This window comes from Mesoplodon densirostris, chromosome 19, assembly GCF_025265405.1.
Source record: "Mesoplodon densirostris isolate mMesDen1 chromosome 19, mMesDen1 primary haplotype, whole genome shotgun sequence".
Taxonomy (NCBI): domain Eukaryota; kingdom Metazoa; phylum Chordata; class Mammalia; order Artiodactyla; family Ziphiidae; genus Mesoplodon; species Mesoplodon densirostris.
In genome coordinates this window covers 48,724,874-48,743,108 of record NC_082679.1, presented here as the reverse complement: position 1 = coordinate 48,743,108, position 18,235 = coordinate 48,724,874, and the positions used below count along the sequence as shown (strand labels likewise).

Below are 18,235 nucleotides of genomic sequence, written 5' to 3'. Positions count from 1 at the left end.
GCATTACAGATAACAATGTATTATTACCTTGAACTGGCTTCTCTTTACCAGATGGTTTCAGTAAAAACAGAACTCCCAACCTGTCTACCTGGTTGCCACTTCACATCCGTTAGTACAGCAAAAGTCTTGATTTCTGCCTCTCAGGATTATCAAATGCGCAACTCACGTCAAGGAAAGAGCAGCAGTAAGAATCCTGAAAAACTGCAGAACTCCCCATCCAGTTACACTAAACCCAGTAGTAGCATAGATACAGGTGACTTTTATGCTTCTCAAATTCTTTTCTTCCAGAACACCTGAGAATTACAGGACCAACATTTCTACTTAAAAAAAAAAAAAAAAAAAAAAAATTTTTTTTTTTTTTTTTTTTTAAATAACTGTAGGGATTTCCCTGGTGGCAAAGTTGTTAAGAATCCGCCTGTCAATGTAGGGGACACGGGTTCTAGCCCTGGTCCAGGACTATCCCACATGCCGTGGAGCAACTAAGCTCCTATGTAACTAAGCAACTAAGCAACTAAGCAACTATGGAGCCTGCACTCTAGAGCCCACGAACCACAACTACTGAGCCCACATGCCACAACTACTGAAGCTCGCGCACCTAGAGCCAGTGCTCTGCAACAAGAGAAGCCACTGCAATGAGAAGCCCGTGCACTGCAACGAAGAGTAGCCCCCGCTCGCCACAACTAGAGAAAGCCTGCACACAGCAACGAAGACCCAATGCAGCCAAAAAATAAAATATAAGAGCAAAGCTAAATAAATGTAAAAAAAAAAAAAACTGTAGTCAGGGAGAGAAAAGGAAAACAGTATCTTTATTGTGTGTAGTTCTAACAAACATTCACTGTGTGCACATTCCAGCAGAAAGAGACAAAGATCTTTGTTCCAAATATGCTGAAATAAAATAGGTAAACAAACTTCATTACTGAATACACAAAAGGAATGTTAATATTACTTGCTCAGAGGGTGAAGTCAAAAGGAAATTAAATAATCATAATAATGTTTTGCCTAAATAGCAAATGTAGAGTATAGGTATAGGCACAAAGCAGCTCCTAAAATTCATGAGTGGGATGCTGGATGTAGGGTAGGTGACTTGACAAATACCTCTCTTGAAACCTCCCTTTGAGATCACCCCCACAAATTCCAAACCCAAGCTCTTCCAGGGCACAACCATCAAATGTGACTAAACTTCCCATTACTTCTGTGGTATTTGGCAAAAGAACGAGATGGTTAAAAAAAAAGAAGAAAAAAAAAAGATCAATCTCCTGTTGAGACAAGACATGTCTGAATCCATTCCTCCTGGAGAAGGAAGTAATGAACATTAAAGTTCTGCGTTTCTAAAATGGAATTTAATCAGATAGGTATCACTTAAGATTTTAAGCATGAGATACTATGTAAGTAATAATATATCTGGCCTGTAAAGCATTTTTCACTGCTCCACTTGGGAACTGAGTATATACTCAACAATATTCTTATTTCACAACGTGTGGATTTGTGACAATGGCTGAAAGAACTTTACGGCTCAAATTATAGGTTCCAATGCATTTTTGTTGCTGCTTAGGTGGTCAAATTAGAACTAAACACAGTATAAACTTTATCTGTACCACTTTCCTGTCTTTACAGATGTAAGTCATTTGGAAACCAAAACCAATTCCTGAGAGACAGGGGCAGGAAATTTTGGGACCCAGCACTAACATCCCTATTTTGGGTGCACTAATTTCCCCTCATCTCCTCCTCTTGTGCTCTCCAGCCATTATGTGTACAGTATGGTGAGCGGCAGCAGTGAGCCTTCCTTGGGAATAAACAATCAAACACCCCAGAGACATCCCAGGAGGCCCGGCCGGCCAACAGGGACTGGCTCCACTGTCTCTCCAGAGGGGTTTTCACAACCCACCAATGTCAAGCCTGTTTCAAGAATTCCTGTCTACTTCTTAAAACAAAAGTCCTTTTTGAGGGATTCGGCTAACATACTATATTACTTTATTGTTTAGAAAAAAACCTCTGCAAACTCACACAAGCTCTACCTGGTTGTTTATGTAGGCAGCAGAATAATAGTAAATGGACCCAAAAGTGGTTTTTATAATACAAAGTGACATGATATTAGCAGGAGATCAAAAGAAGCCCTGGGTATTGGATGGATTTCATGGATGGTTGAGACGAAGTCTGAAAATCTTTTCCTCTGGCTCTGAACAAAAACAAGTCCAGATATAAACAGGAAAAGACAACCAATATGAAATAGAAAAACATACCTTTTGCAGTGGTCTTTACCCTAAAAATATCAAAAAAACACAAATTTTACTTAAGAATATCGTTCTTTAACATTTCTTCTAAGCCAGATGTTTTTCATTCAGTTTTGGGGACTGCCAACGTACTTTTAATTGACCCAAGTTATCTTCTGGCTTAGTTTTAGCTTGAATGTTCCCTTTCCAGCTCCTCAATACTCCTTTGTTCTTCTTTTCTACCCCAGTGTGGGCCCATGTGATCATGCAACTTAATGATTACAGCAATTACATATCAATTCTTATTCAAGGCAACTCTTCCTTGCCTTCCTGGAGGAGCATCAAGTCACACCACCTCTGTTACACAATAACCAAAGATTTTTCTTTCAATAAATTGTCTTACAGTGGCATCTCATAATACATACAAAACATTTTCTAAAGATATAAGTTTTAGGGACTTCCCTGGCGGTCCAGTGGTTGAGGCTTCACCTTCCAATGCAGGGGGTGCAGGTTCGATCCCTGGTCGGGGAGTCAAGATCCCACATGCCTTGTGGCCAAAAAACCAAAACATAAAACAGAAGCAATATTGTAACAAATTCAATAAAGACTTTAAAAGATGGGCCACATCAAAAAAAAAAAAAAAAAAAAGATATGTTTAAAAAATGTACCCATATCCCTGACATATAAGTCAGCCAGAAAGCCCCTAAAATTTCTCCATAATGTCATAACCAAGTGTGCGATTAGCAGGTTAACATGATTTTTACAAATTGTGAATTCACTCAACTGCTAAATCACAGGATACAAGACCTGGGTTGAACTTTTTCTTAAATAGTTTGCATGGGCAGACACTGGTGTGCTGTGTAGTTTCCTGTCCTGTCAAGTGCCTGGCAAGCAGGAATAGGGGAGGATGCTGAGCAGTGCCCATGGTCCTTCCTGAACCACACTGCTTCCTGCTGCATGTGACGATGGCTCAGAGTAGACTGGTCATCCTCAAAGGATGGGAAGAAAAATCACCACAGTTGTCGGCAGAAAGCTCCCAGTGGACGGTCTCCTCAGGTGCTTCCACCGGGGCGGGGTGGGGGGGAAGCAGTCAAATACACCAGATAAAGTCCGAACCAAGGAGAAACAGTAACATAACTCTAAATAATAACCTACTCCTCAATGAAACAGTCATCTGAGGAAAAAAAAAAAAAACTACCAGTTTTTTATTCTCAATGGAAAAAACAACAAAACCACAAATTGGAGCCATGGAGGTAAAATACACATGAAATGGAAAACATTCTCTTGTCCCAATCTACCCCCTCTGAATGCCGCTTTACCACGGGAGTTATTTTACTGGGGCAAACAGAAGATTAAATACTGTACCTTTGATCAATTTGGAGTTTCTTACTTCTGTAAAAAGGGGAATAAAAAATTGCCAGTTGATAAACAAAAAAAGAGCAAAATCCTTTAACAAAACTGTAAAGCTCTAAACACATACTTTATATTTTACCAATACAAGATGGTAAGGGGTTTAAAAAAAAAAAAAAAAAAGAAAAGAAAAAAGATGGCTAGGAACTGGTGCCAAAGTAAAGGATAAAGTTTTTGGTGCTTTTTCTAAACTCCTGTCCTAAAAGTAGTGTTTTTCAATATTTTTCAAAAGAAAGATTACCATGAATTCATCATTCTATCATCCCAATTCATCTCTTCCTGTTTCTCTCCACTCCCCATAAACAAAAAGGAAGCAGAGTTCTGCCCAGCACCATTTGGTGGCCTTAGGAGGTGGCAAGGGCTCCCTGCTACACTCAGTTTTAACAAATATAAACAAGGAACAAGATCATTCTGCAGTTGTGTTTTAAGTTGCAGGTGTGCAACCTGACTTCGTGAATTAAACCTCTTATGATAATTAAGTCATAGTTTTTAAAATAATATTTACTTAAAAGAAAAAGGGAAAAAGAAAAGCTTCAAAACCAGAGTGTGGGGCCTCCCTGGCGGCGCAGTGGTTGAGAGTCCGCCTGCCGATGCAGGGGATACGGGTTCGTGCCCCGGTCCGGGAGGATCCCATATGCCGCGGAGCGGCTGGGCCCGTGAGCCATGGCCGCTGGGCCTGCGCGTCCGGAGCCTGTGCTCCGCAACGGGAGAGGCCACAGCAGTGAGAGGCCCGCATACCGCAAAAATAAAAAATAAAAAATAAAAAAAAATAAAAAAATAAAAAAAAACAGAGTGTGATGCCCTGTTAAGTATGTCGAACGTGCATTCAAAGTATTGGAAAGCAGGCCATTTTACTGAAGGGCAATGTCACTAGGATACATAGATTATAATTATAAAAGAAAGTTTTGAAACATAAAGGTGCTCGTGGAAAAGAGTAAAGAGAGGAAACAAAGGCAAGGACACAATGAGCAGGTGCTTTGAGAGCAAGGCTCTGAGAAATGACTTGGACACTGGCCCCAGGGCTGAGGTGGATGTCTGGCCAACAGTCTGGGGTCCGAGGGAGAAGAATACAATTGGCAGGATTCGAGAAGAGGGCACCGCTGCAGCCTCCAAACAAGTGTCTAGTTCTCACTCCCAAGTAGATGTGCTTTCCAGACTTCAACAAGGTCTCTTCAGGAGGACTTGCTCTCCGCCATGTAGTAACGATACAGAAAACCTAAGAGAATAGCACCTACGATGGGGAAGATCCAATACGACCAGTAGCTAGACGTTTGGGGGGGGGGGGTAGGAGGGAGAAGCAATAAAATCGTGAACATTTCATACCAAATGTACCCTATCTTTCAACATTCACATTTTAATATTTTAAACATTTTTCACATTTTAATATTTTTATAGCAAAGAATTTTACTTGGGGAAATAAAAAAAAATCCAAAGATCTGGATTGAAGTTAAACAATAATTTTAAAAGAATTAAAAATGGAATGTATGGTGTAATACCAAAAAAACACACACACCTCAGTATATATGTTTTCACAAAGACATAAAGTGGTTATTTCTGGGTTACGGGATTATGGAGAGTTTAAATTTTTCTTCATGCTTTTTCACATATTCTACAATTAACATCTTTGAGCAGGAAAAAGCCACCATTTTATGTATATAATTATAAATTTAGAACCAATGATACCTAATACAACTGTTGATGATATTACATCTGCCCCACATGTATTTTAAAAATTTAATCCTCACAACAATCCTATGAAATAGGTATTATTATTCTCATTTTATATATGAAATACAAGCTTTGCTCCTAAAATCACAAAGGGAAGTTGGTCAAGCAGTCTGATTCCTATCCTGATTCCCATCCTCTTAATCCCTACTTAAGTTCAGACACTAATAAGGACACACACACATGCACACACACAACATACTGATAGTTCTAATAAAGTTAAATAAATGGTAGTTGGCTTAAAAAGTCCTGTAAGAATCTTTCCTCAGAGTTTCAGGACAGTCATTATTCTCCTTAAAATAATCCTTCCTGGGGATTCCCTTGGCGGTCCAGCCGTTAAGACTCTGCGCTTTCACTGCGGTGGCCCAGGTTCAATCCCTGGTTGGGGAACTAAGATCCCGCAAGCCACACAGCTGAAAAGATCCTTCTTCTCTAACAGAGCTTATTAGCTCTGCTAGTTTTAAGGTCTAATTCTTCCATGATCCAAATGACCTGGCTGCCCCTCCACTTATGACATATGCAGTCTAGGTATTAAAAGGCTTTGAAGCCCAAAAAACCAGCTGAGGTTCAATAATAAAAATGATTCTCTTTGCCTAAACATGCCTAGCACTTTGTACATTTAAGTATGGCAGAAAGCTGTTCTGGACAAGTTTAGAATGTCAGCCAGGTAGCTTTGTTTAAAGACACAAGCAAGTGGGTCAGTATGTACAACAGCAATATGGCACAGGGAAACTTAAAAAGTAATCTCCCCAGAAGAGTAATGAATTCAGGTATCTTCCAGAGCAGCCACAAGGGACAAAAGAGTTCAAAACACGGAAGAGGGCCTCCCTGGTGGCGCAGTGGTTGAGAGTCCGCCTGCCGATGCAGGGGATACGGGTTCGTGCCCCGGTCTGGGAGGATCCCATATGCCGCGGAGCGGCTGGGCCCGTGAGCCATGGCCGCTGAGCCTGCGCGTCCGGAGCCTGTGCTCCGCAATGGGAGAGGCCACAACAGTGAGAGGCCCGCATACCGGAAAAAAAAAAAAAAAAAACACGGAAGATAAAGTCTTCAGGGCACAAGACTGAGAATGGTTGACCACCAATCCTCATATAATCCTTTGTAACTTTACGGCCACTGAGAACAGAACCAGAGGAAACGCACCTATACTGCACCAAAGGAGATACAGATTCAACAACAACTACCTGGCCATAAGACAGAACGCTCTTCATTCAGATTTATTCAGGTTATTGCACGTAGTTGTGACTCAGTTATTTTTATTGCTTTGAAGTATTCCACTATATGAATATCCCAGAATGAATTCATTCATTTTACTAATGAGTGGTTATTTGGGTTGTTTCCAATATTTTAATATCTTGAATAATGTTGCTATGAGCATTCTAGTACGTGTTCACCGGTATACTTGCGCACACATTTCTCTTGAGTATGTATATATTCCTAGAAATGCAACTGCTGAGTCAGAAGTTATTATATTGTCAAATTTACTTGATAATGCCAAATTGTTTTCCACAGGGATTGTACCCATTTACATCTCCCTAAGACCCTAAAGAGGGCCTAAGAATATTGGTAATACACTTCCTAAACAACTCTTATTTTTAGAATTTTTAAAAATTTTCACCAATCTGGCAGGTGTGAAATATACCCTATGATTTTAATCTGCATCTCTCTGATGACAAATGAAATTAAACCTTTTTTTTCCCATATGCTTATATTTGTGCTTCCTCTTCTGTAAGGTGCTTGTTTAGGTCTTTTTCTCATATTCTACTAAGTTATTTTTAATTGATTTGTAAAAATTCTTCATGTATTCTACATAGTAATTTTTAATCAGTTTTAAGTGTAGTGTAAGTCTACTGCAAGTTTATGGCCTGTATTTTCAAATTCTTTATGGAGCTTTTAGATGAGCATAAATCCTTAATATTAAGAAAGCTGAAGTTACTAACAGTTTCCTTTAATTTCCACTTTTTAAAAATATTCTGGGGCCTCCCTGGTGGCGCAAGTGGTTGAGGGTCCGCCTGCCGATGCAGGGGATACGGGTTCGTGCCCCGGTCTGGGAGGATCCCATATGCCGCGGAGCGGCTGGGCTCGTGAGCCATGGCCGCTGAGCCTGCGCGTCCGGAGCCTGTGCTCCGCAACGGGGGAGGCCACAACAGTGAGAGGCCCGCATACCGCAAAAAAAAAAAAAAAAAAATTCTGTCCATCACCTCAAACAAAAAAGACATGGTACTTTTATGGGAAAAAAAGACATATTTTCTCTCTCTCTATGAAATGCTTTAAGTGGGATCTCAGAAAGATAAAACAGCTCTATATAATCTCTATAAATTTTTACAAGCCAAGGATTCTATCTCAAGTAGAGACACTTAAGGGATGACAAATGTATACCTTTCAGGGCTAATACTACTGTGTTAGTAACATTACTGCAAGGCATAAGTAAACCTTTGAGAAAGCACACATTCCTGAACATGACTGCAATACACAATTTTTTTCTTCTGTAAAATGTAATAATACATTTTTACATTTATTATTACATTTATAATATGTAAGGTAGGTGCAGAGTGGTTGTGAGGATTAAATGAGATTAAGTTTTTAGTGGAAGTTGCATAGCTTGGCTGAGCTACAGAGACTGTGGGCCTGAATTAACAGTAGTACTTGTCCATGCATACTTACCTCTTACTACATGTGATTCTAATTTATGTCACAACAAGATTTAAAAATTACTCAAGGCAAGAACTTTTTTGAGATTACTCAAGATGACTAAAATTGTAAAAATTAATTTTGCTAAAGCTAAGGAACTACTGAATTTGTAATTATTTTGACCAAAAAAGAATGAGCTGTCAAACTGTACTCTAAGTTATGTTACACATGTATATTTATGGAAGAACCTCTTTGCCACACAGTATGTTGAGCATAAAGAAATCTATTAAGGGAATACCAACCTTTTGCACGTATTATTTTTCGGAGGGTCCTGAAGAAGATGCATATTCAAAAACAAACAAACAAACAATCAAGATTAACACAGAGTATATAAATCTTCTCGAATAGTCATGCAAACTCTGAAGAACTTCATCTTTCATGCAATTTGATGTTTACAAATCCATATGTGATGGGAGGACTAGGAATTCTTTTTCTGATAATATACAGGTATTCCCTAGTAAAGAACCACTAATGAAAGCTTAGAGAAATGACCTAAACTCTTTTTATTTGTAAAAAACAAACAAACAAACAAAAAAAGCCACTGGTACAAACTATATTGCAATGAACTAATTTGCAGTCACAATGGTAAGCCTGGTTCACCGTGGCTTGCCACTGGCAGTAGCTAAGATCACATTTTGTGAAAAGACTGTTAAAAAATAAAAACTCCTGTCTTGTAACATAGAGATCAACTGGGAAATGCTCAAAAGCATGCAGATGACTGCTTTGTGGCTTAGAGAAGTGAACTGGTTTACTCTCTGAAATCGTAATAATTACGATTAGAGACCTTAGGGCTTATTTCACAATGAAAACAGCAAGAATGGAGCTAGGGGAAGGAAAATACCAAAATAAACTTAAAAACAAAAATCTGGCAGTAACAAGTAACAAGGTACTTATACATGTGACAACACTGATGGACCTTAAATGTTACGTGAACTGAAAGAAACCAAAGACCATGTATCATATAAAGTCCATTTACATGAAATATTCCGAATAGGCAAACTGAGAGGCAGAAAAGTAGATTAGTGGCTTCCTAGGGCTGGGAGAAGAGGAGAGGGAGGGAACTGGAAAATGACTGCTAAAGGTTATGTGGTTTCTTTTTGGAGTGATGAAAATGGTCTGAAATTAATTTGTGATTATGGTTGCACAACTCTGAATAGACTAAAAACCCTTGACTTATACAGCTTAAATAGGTGAACTGGATGGCATGTGAATTATACCTTAATAAAGTTGATACTAAATTTTTAAATTCAATTTATGTAAATATCAAATGAAGTTATGGATTTCATTAATTAGTTGTATAGTACAAAAAAGCCTGCTAACTTACTGCCAGAGGACAATAATCCATTAGCATAAGTTACTGCTGCCCAAAAGATCTTTGCCAATATGCAATAATATGCCAAGGTATGGACACATAACTACAGATTTCAGTAACCTCCAAGATTCCCAAAAACCCTACATACATACTGGCCTAGATATTTTAGAGTAGACCATGACATTAGTTTCAATTTCATATACCCAAAACATTGTCATGCAAATGAATACATGCCCCAAACTTGAAAGAAATCGCCTATAGGCAAGTAAAACTTCCAATAAAAAGTTTTAGATAAATCCTATTAAGATACTACTACACTTCTTTGAGACCCCAGTGTTAACAATCTGGGACATTTCTCCTTGAATAGAATGAGTCAGGCTAGCTAAAACATGTTACGGTCAATCTTTGAGAAATACAGCAAGTGTTTTGCAGATTTGGAAGGCTGGGGTGGTAATGACGGCTGTGTGTGCGTCTCACTTACAACGTTGCCTTTTTAAAGCCTTTTTTTTTTTTTAAAACTTATTTATTTATTTATTTATTTATTTTTGGCTGTGTTGGGTCTTTGTTGCTGCGCGGGGCCTTTTCTCTAGTTGTGGCGAGCGGGGACTAGTCTTCGGTGCGGTGCACAGGCTTCTCACTGCGGTGGCTTCTCTTGTTGTGGAGCATGGGCTAGGCGCACGGGCTTCGTAGTTGTGGCACGTGGGCTCTAGAGCGCAGGCTCAGTAGTTGTGGCGCAGGGGCTTAGTTGCTCCGTGGCATGTGGGGTCTTCCTGGACCAGGGCTCGAACCCGTGTCCCCTGCATTGGCAGGCGGGTTCTCAACCACTGCGCCACCAGGGAAGCCCAACATTGCCTTTTTAAATATTCCACTACAGTAGCCAAGAAATAATTGAATTCTATCAAGAAAATTCCACGGTCTTTTATGCTTTCTTTATCCACACATATACCAATGATTTATGGAACAAAAAATGTAGACTTAGTATTAAAAAAAAAAGCGGAGGTAATCTGAAAGGCTTACATGAAAGCGAAACGGAGTAATATATGTATTATGATGTTTAACCTATAACCACATTAAATCCGTTAGTTCATATAAATGGATTCTCTATTTCAAAGTTTTTAGCCTCTTTTACAACCAAAAGCACTGGTGTGTGCTAACTAGAGTGAGCCTCAGACAACGTAGTAAGCAAGTGAGAGAAGAAAGTGAGAGGGAGAGAGGCCAGACGAATCAAGACCGTAATATACTGAAATTGTAATTGTTCGTAATAAGCAATAAAAATTTTTAAATATACATGGTTTCCTTCCTTCCTTCCTCCCTGCCTCCCTCCCTCTCTTTCTTTTAACTAAGTACCTCAACCCCTGTTTTAAGAGCAATCTAGGAAAGAAAAGAGAAGGAAGCTTATCCTCTTTAGAATACCAAGAGCCAAATAAATGCCAAAGTGACTCCGCTTTGGATCAACTATAAATGAAAGAGTTTTTTAAGGCGCTGCTCTTGTAGCCAAGTGTCTCGGCCAAGTTTGGAAAGAAGCCAAATAAGTTATTTTTAATTTAACAAAATTAAGAAGAAGAGGGTTCTATTAACACAAAACCTTCCTTCATCTTCACCCTTCCAGTCTCTCCGTGTACAGCTTCCCTGTTCTCATTTCCACTCCAGAGCTCTGTGCTGAATCTAACAGATGCTTAGGTGAAATTCCTACAGTTTATGATTGACTTTAATTTACCCCTGTGGGTGTTCAGGCGTATCTTGGCTGGTTATGTTCTTGCCCACATTTTAATTTACATGCAAGATTGGTCAAGAGAAGTGACTGCTCCCCATCTTTGGCATGGATAGTAGTAATTGCAATACTATATGATTTTAGTTACAAGAGAGCAGTTCAAATCCAGAGTTCTACCAAAAGCCTTACCAAGTGATTAATATGCATGCTTCTTTATTCTCCAATGAGTCTGGAATCCAATTCCAAACAACCAGATTGCTTTAAGTCCACTCTGATTTTAGTCCAAAATTAACAGAAATTAACTGTTTAAGTATGGTGGTTCCTAAAGTTCAAGATTCACTAAGCCTTTAATTCCCTCATAAAATAAATAAGTAAATAAATATATTTATATACATACAAATACTAAACATGGACTTTGTAGGACAAGAGGAAATATTTCATAATATTTGAGTAACCTTTTTATTAAAGCTGATTATAACTGAAATTATGTCTAATATCCTCAAGCTCAATGCTAAATCAGTTTCCTCACCTGTGAACTGAAAGGCTCAAATCAGATGAACCTGAATTCTAAAGTCATATTGAATTAACTCAACACAATTTTCCGACCCAAGGGCATTTTAGCAAAACCTACAAGAGCAGACTTCTAAAGATTAGAGAGAAGTTAATACCATTCTCCCACGTCCAAGAAGGAAGACTGAAGAAGCACAACCACACAGAGATGTTTCTATTTTCCAGCACGTACGTAAAGGTGTGTTCTTCCAGATACTCTTCTGAGAGACAGTGTGCCGTGAGTACCAACCCTCTCTGATGTGGTTAAAAGAATGATAAAGAAATGTCATAATTGGCAAACATATGCGAAGGGATTTGGGGGTCAGTGGGGGGTGATTTCACTATGAACCCTGTTTATGAAAAAAACATGGGAGGAGAACACATGCTTAAGGAATGGGGTACTTTGTCACCAGAACATAAACGTAGGAAGCAATGCACCAAAATTATAGTTATGATGCATTAAAACATATACACAGAGCGTTACGTGTATCTTCAGCCTAAACAGTTTGTACTTAGACTTTCAGAGGTTTAAATAAAAGGGAAATATAAGGTATATAAGAAGCTTATGTTTTAATTCCTAAATTGAATGTTAGCCATTCCAAGAGATTCCAAGTATTTAAAATTGGAAGAAGTGGATTTTAAACCATAGGACACCTTCAGCAAACTTAATGAGTATTTGGGTGGTCTGGTAGTTTTTGCAGCTTTTTATTTAGAATAATTTGGTTTCTATGTGGCCAGAAACTTATGAAAAACAACTTGGGAACTTTGGGCTTCAAACACTACTGCAAAGGATTTCCCCCCCATAATACAATGGACTGTGTAACATTAGTTAACACTATATAAATTTTAGTTTTAGGTTCATCATACAACCTAAAGTATATTATTTCAATATTTTCATGGCCATGTGGTGTGGATCTTGAGGACAGCCTTCTCATGACGCTCTAATGTACTAAAATTTCTTTCCAGATGAGAATACAGTTTAACAATTACTGTCTTATAAAGCATAAATCCCTAGAGTCAGCCCAGTCATATAAATAACATTTCCCTGTACATAAGGGCAAATTCAAAGATGAAAAACACCTGCTAGGGCCTCCCTGGTGGCGCAAGTGGTTGAGAGTCCGCCTGCCGATGCAGGGGATACGGGTTCGTGCCCCGGTCTGGGAGGATCCCATATGCCGCGGAGCGGCTGGGCCCGTGAGCCGTGGCCGCTGGGCCTGCGCGTCCGGAGCCTGTGCTTCGCGACGGGAGAGGCCACAACAGTGAGAGGCCCACATACCGCAAAAAGAAAAAAAAAAAAAAAACACCTGCTAAAACAAATTTCTATACGACTCTCTCAAGACCCCATTATAAGATACATAAGACATCACTGAAGAAAAAAAATTAAAACAGACACTAATTTCTACTGGGACCTAAGAAGTGAAAAACTTGTTATAACATTGGAGGGCTGATTTGCAAAAGATGTTACCTTGTCCTTCTGACATCTTGCTTTGCAAAACTACACATCATTTCTAAATAAAGCATTACAAGAAGACACTAAGCCTTCAGATTCCTCAGAAAAGGGTATTTTGTCTTTCAAGAGTGATCTTGCCGTTACATTCTATGCTTTATTTCAAAAGATTACGTTACAAAATACAAATGTTAGTGGGAAAAAAAACAGGCAACAATGAAACCACCATACAAAATTCTTTGGTGAATAGTAAGCACTACTCATCTAAAGGGCATCTGCATACCCATTTTAAATGTTAATAAATTAGATATGATAGGAATGTTTAACAATTCTTAAAAGGAAATTTTTAGTATGATGCAACCAACTAACTACATTACATAACTATAAAGCATGCATTCTTTTTAGTTTCCCTCCCATAAAAGAGAAGGTAAACTGAATGTATGTACGTATAATACTTTACGTACGTGTAATAGAAAACTGTATAAAAAAAGTCTGTAGCATCTGGGAGAAAAAAATGTATCTGCCTTTAAATGCAAGTTATAAATTGCTTCTAACATAGATGGAGTTTACTAAATTTCAAAAGTTAAATTTTTTAAGTTAAAAAATGAAGTTTAAGAAACATGTTAAGGGACTTCCCTGGTGGCGCAGTGGTTAAGAATCCGCCTGCCAATGCAGGGGACATGGGTTCGACCCCTGGTCCAGGAAGATCCCACATGCCACGTAGCAACTAAGCCCGTGTGCCACAACTACTGAGCCTGCACTCTAGAGCCCGTGAGCCACAACTACTGAGCCTGCGTGCCACAACTACTGAAGCCTGCATGCCTAGAGCCCGTGCTCCTCAACAAGAAGTCACCGCAATGAAGAGCAGCCCCTGCTCACCACAACTACAGAAAGCCCACGTGCAGCAACGAAGACCCAACGCAACCAAAAAAAAAAACAACAAAAAAAACCCATGTTAAGCCTTTATAGAGACAATCTTACTTCCTTAAAAAAAAGAAACAGATCAAATCCTGTTACAGCAAATGTCATCTCATCAAAGTTTTTGTCTATGGAATACTAAGTATTAAAGAGAATGAGAGAGATCTTTATAAACTGATAAGGAACAATCACTAAGATAAAATTTTTTAGTAGAAAGAAGCAAGGGGCAGAACAGCACCTATGAGATTTTTAAAGGAAGGGATGGTTGGTCTGTCTACTGATCAGTCTATCTATCCATCCATCCACCTATTTATATTTATGTATGCACAGAATCTCTTTGGAAGAGTAAACAAGAAAATGGTAGCTGGTTACCTCAGGAAAAGGGGAACTGGGAGACAGAGCTGGCGATGGCAGTCATTTTTATAGTACACTTTTTTGTACTATTTGAATTTTTAACCATGTACACCACAAACTACCCATTCAAAAAAGTTAAACGGAAAAATGGTCAGGTTATTGGGTCTATGCACCGTAATGAGATTTGACTAGTGAAGCAGTTGAACTGTCACCTAGATAATATCTGTTGAATAAATGAATGAAATGGTGCCATTTTTTTTAGTCAGGTTAGCATTTGTATGTTCCTTATCTCCTGAACTGAAGGTAGACTGAGTGCTAAAAATGTTAACCAAGAAGTAAACCCACAATCCAAAGAGAGACCTCATGGACCACAAATGTGTCTAGGTTACTTTAGCACAGTAGGCAGGCAGGCAAACTGGCACAGAAAACACTGTTTCTAAGGTGAGTTTTCATAACTCAAAGCAGACCAGAAAAGTGTTAACTTAAGTATGAATGGAAGATTGATGGCTCTCAGCATGGGGATTAATCCAGCCAGGAAGAGATTTAGAGACAAAAAGGTTTTTTAATTCTAGTTAGTTATCTTTGACTGAAGCAGGTAAGAAAAACATCTGTTGCCAGATCTGTAGTTTTTAAGCTTTTAAGTTTTAGTATTGTAACAAACATTTCAGGGTCTTGAACCTCAGGCATTATCAGTCTAACAAGGAAACAATGGTGACCATCAATTATTTATTTACTCATGTCATAGCAAAAGCAGTATGAAAGGTAGTTTCCAAAATACTGGGGAAAAGTTTCTGATTTACACTCTAGAATAGCATGTTTTGGGTGCTTTTTTTTAAAAAGTTTTTTTGAGGGGGTAGAGAGGTAGTTTCAGGCAGGGAAGAGACATGGAGCTTGGAGCTGTGGAGGGAGGAGAGAAGCAGAAAAATAAAGGAAGAATGAAAATGAAAACTGTCGCATAAGGCAGACACCTCTTAATTAGGCATTAAAAAAAAATCACTTCCTCACAAGAGGTTCTGAAACCTTAACCAAAAGAAAGGAAAGTATTAATGAAATGAACTTTACATTTACTTCTTCATGGTGAATGTAAAAAAAATTGAGGGCTTCCCTGGTGGCGCAGTGGTTGAGAGTCTGCCGACTGATGCAGGGGACGCGGGTTCGTACCCCGGTCCGGGAGGAGCCCACATGCCGCGGAGCGGCTGGGCCCGTGAGCCATGGCCGCTGAGCCTTGTGTGTCCGGAGCCTGTGCTCCGCAACGGGAGAGGCCACAACAGTGAGAGGCCCACGTACAGAAAAAAAAAAAAAAAAAAAAAAATTGAGAAAAGAGACACCTGCAGCCTAGGCACAGAAGTGCCTCTTTAAAACCCATGTAAGAAATAAACGTGAAGGATCAAGAATTTCTTCCTGGAACCAAAATCAGGCTGGACTATAGCTCTATGACAACCTATGTAGGTGGTCTTGGATCTGCCTGAAGTACAGCAGTGTGACTGGAAACACTCAATAATCAGACTCTCTATTTAATGGAGACTATCCTTTGGGTATAGCAGACATGATAAAAACAGCCTTGAAAACACTGCCTTTAATCACTCTTTAAGCCAGGCTGGGGCCAAACTACATTTGGAGACTTCTGAATTTTTACAGAATTTCACCAAATCTCACCAGCTAAAAGGGTTTCTTTTTCTTTATTTCTTACAAAAAGTCCAAGGCTCAACAGTTTTAATTTATCTGAGACATCTCTAGTTAATTCTTTGGCCTATATATAGAAGGCAGACAGTGCTTTCCACAGAAGAGAACTAAAGTTCCCCGTTTTCAAATGAAAAGATGGGCATGTCATTCAGCACAGTCTGGTGCCTGGCTATCTGGGTTACTTTAAGTGCAAATTCCCACCTCCAGAGATCATGAATCAGTAGTAGTAATGGCAGCCCAGGAAATATACATTTCAGAAAACATGCCAAGAGATTACAATACAGGTGGTACAAGGAATAGCATTTGAGAAACACTGCTCTCCATTCCTAAGAATGGTCCTAACTACATACTCTACTACCAAGGAAGAAAAACGGCAACAAGAAGCAATTTGTAGACTTCTAGACATTATAACTCCCCCATAATTTTATTTGTCTTAAACATAATGGGTGTTCTCACAGTGCTGTGCAGAAGTGGCTTATGCCTCCTGGATACAAGGTGCATCTCTTGTACAAATGGGAACATCCCTTGAATCAAACGTTGACCTCTGAGAGCAATGCTTTCTGGACATGTTCAATATACCAAACAAGCCATGCTTAGCTCGAATTTTACCTTAATTACACAAGTGAAGATTCAAGAATGGATAGTACATGTGTTAGGAGGGGAGGACAAACAAACCAACAGTGCTCACAAAGCATTTAAAGAACTATTTCATGCCCCCTTCATAAACAATTCAACAGTTCAGAGTAGCAGAGTGCAGCAGGACAGAAGCGTTAATTTACACAAGCACTCTGGATGGCAGAGCAACAGGCGGCAGATACCATCAAGCAATCTCTTGAATTGAAAGAATTCTTGTGTATAGGCCAACTTTCATTGCTGTGTCACATGAGTTCAGTAACACCAGCTCAATGAGGAAAGGGAAGCAAGAAGCTAGAAGGAGGAAGAGAGGAGGGAGCATTGCCTCCATGATGTTCTGGGTGACAACTAACTGCTGTCCCTTTAAATTAGAGGGTAGGGGAAGAGTCAAGGAAAATAGCGAGAAAAAAGTGGGGGAATAAGGGAGATGAACCATCCAGCTGGTGGGAAGCAAAAAGGCTTTCATATTTTCTTCCTGGTACATTATGCAGTACACATTAAGGTTTTCAAATATTTAACCTTTTGTTTTTGCGGTATCACTGTGTGAATGGGAAGGGTGTGTAGGCCTATTTGAGCCTACACCATAGGGGAATAGGGACAGAAAGGCCTTTTCCAGTCAATTACTCAATTGTTCCAGTCTACAACTCATTCTAAGACTTGCAAGAGTAAATCGACCTTCCAATTCTTTTTCCAACACAGAAGCAATTATTAGCATCTATACTATTAAATGTAAGAATAAGAAATACTTTTCTACAACTGAACCTATAAACTAATTTCTTTCAAAGCAATACGGGGCATGGCTTTAGAGTTTCAATTTTTAAAAAAATGAATAGAAGCATGAACAAAATGTTCCTACTGTTCAAGACTCAGCTATTCTTTTTTCCTGAGATGGTACTGAGTCCAAATTCCTGAAAAACAGGATTTTTGTTTGGGGGAAAAGTAAACACTTCTCTTGTTACAATACATTAAAAAAAAAAAAAAGCAACTTTATGTGAGTAAATAGAAATATAAACACTTGAAAGACACAAGAGAAATAGAGGACTTCTTACCTTGCCATCACTTCCGGGTTTAAGGTCATTCTGTTTAAAGAGCAAAACAAATAATACTTTAAGACACATCTAAACCAACTCTCATTACCTGCTTATTTCTAACTTTGGAACATCAGACTACATTCTGGTAGTAGTAATTCCCTGGGAGATGCCAGGGTCTACAGAAGGGTACTGCCCACTCCCCCACCCCTGCATCCCTGACTCTGAGCGTTATCAGGGTCCCTTGTTAGAATGATATGGTTTTAAAAGTCCATAGTTACCACTTTTAGCAATGAATTTGCAAGGCCAAACTACTATTTTAGGTAGAGATATTAACTGCATTACAAAAAAATCAATCAAAAATAACCCCACCTCCAAAATCAGTTCCTTTTCATAGACACTATATGTGTTGATTTACAGACAAGAAGCTCTATCTTAGCACAGTAAGGCTAGATGATTTTGGAGAAAATTTAGCCTGATGGCTGGGTTGAACGAATTTCCATTTTAGTAATTCATTTCCTCATCATGATCTGTGGCTGTTGGATAGCTTCCTCTCTCTACAAGCAC

The 18,235-nt window shown here is 39.0% G+C and overlaps 1 protein-coding gene and 1 long non-coding RNA gene across 3 annotated transcripts in view; both read right to left on the bottom strand.

The window, feature by feature from the left end:
• Positions 1 to 785: 785 nt before the first annotated feature.
• Positions 786 to 18,235, bottom strand: part of LOC132480388 (uncharacterized) — a 34,384-nt gene continuing 16,934 nt past the window's right edge. The window contains exon 2 of the long non-coding RNA XR_009530641.1: positions 786 to 3,602. This is a non-coding gene — a long non-coding RNA (uncharacterized LOC132480388). The remainder of the gene's footprint in view (positions 3,603 to 18,235) is intronic.
• The window catches only part of LOC132480387 (cytochrome b5 type B), a 34,315-nt gene continuing 16,865 nt past the window's right edge, over positions 786 to 18,235 (bottom strand). The window contains exons 3-6 of one of the 2 annotated variants that reach the window (XR_009530640.1): positions 17,690 to 17,719; positions 8,276 to 8,304; positions 3,576 to 4,883; positions 786 to 2,260 (exon numbers count right to left, since the gene is read on the bottom strand). Coding sequence is in view for 1 of the 2 variants with exons in the window: in XM_060084570.1 (XP_059940553.1) it covers positions 4,793 to 4,883; positions 8,276 to 8,304; positions 17,690 to 17,719 (150 nt within the window). In the remaining variant the exon portion in view is untranslated. Of the gene's footprint in view, positions 4,884 to 8,275; positions 8,305 to 17,689; positions 17,720 to 18,235 lie in introns of both variants that reach the window. The other variant, XM_060084570.1, reaches the window with a different exon arrangement.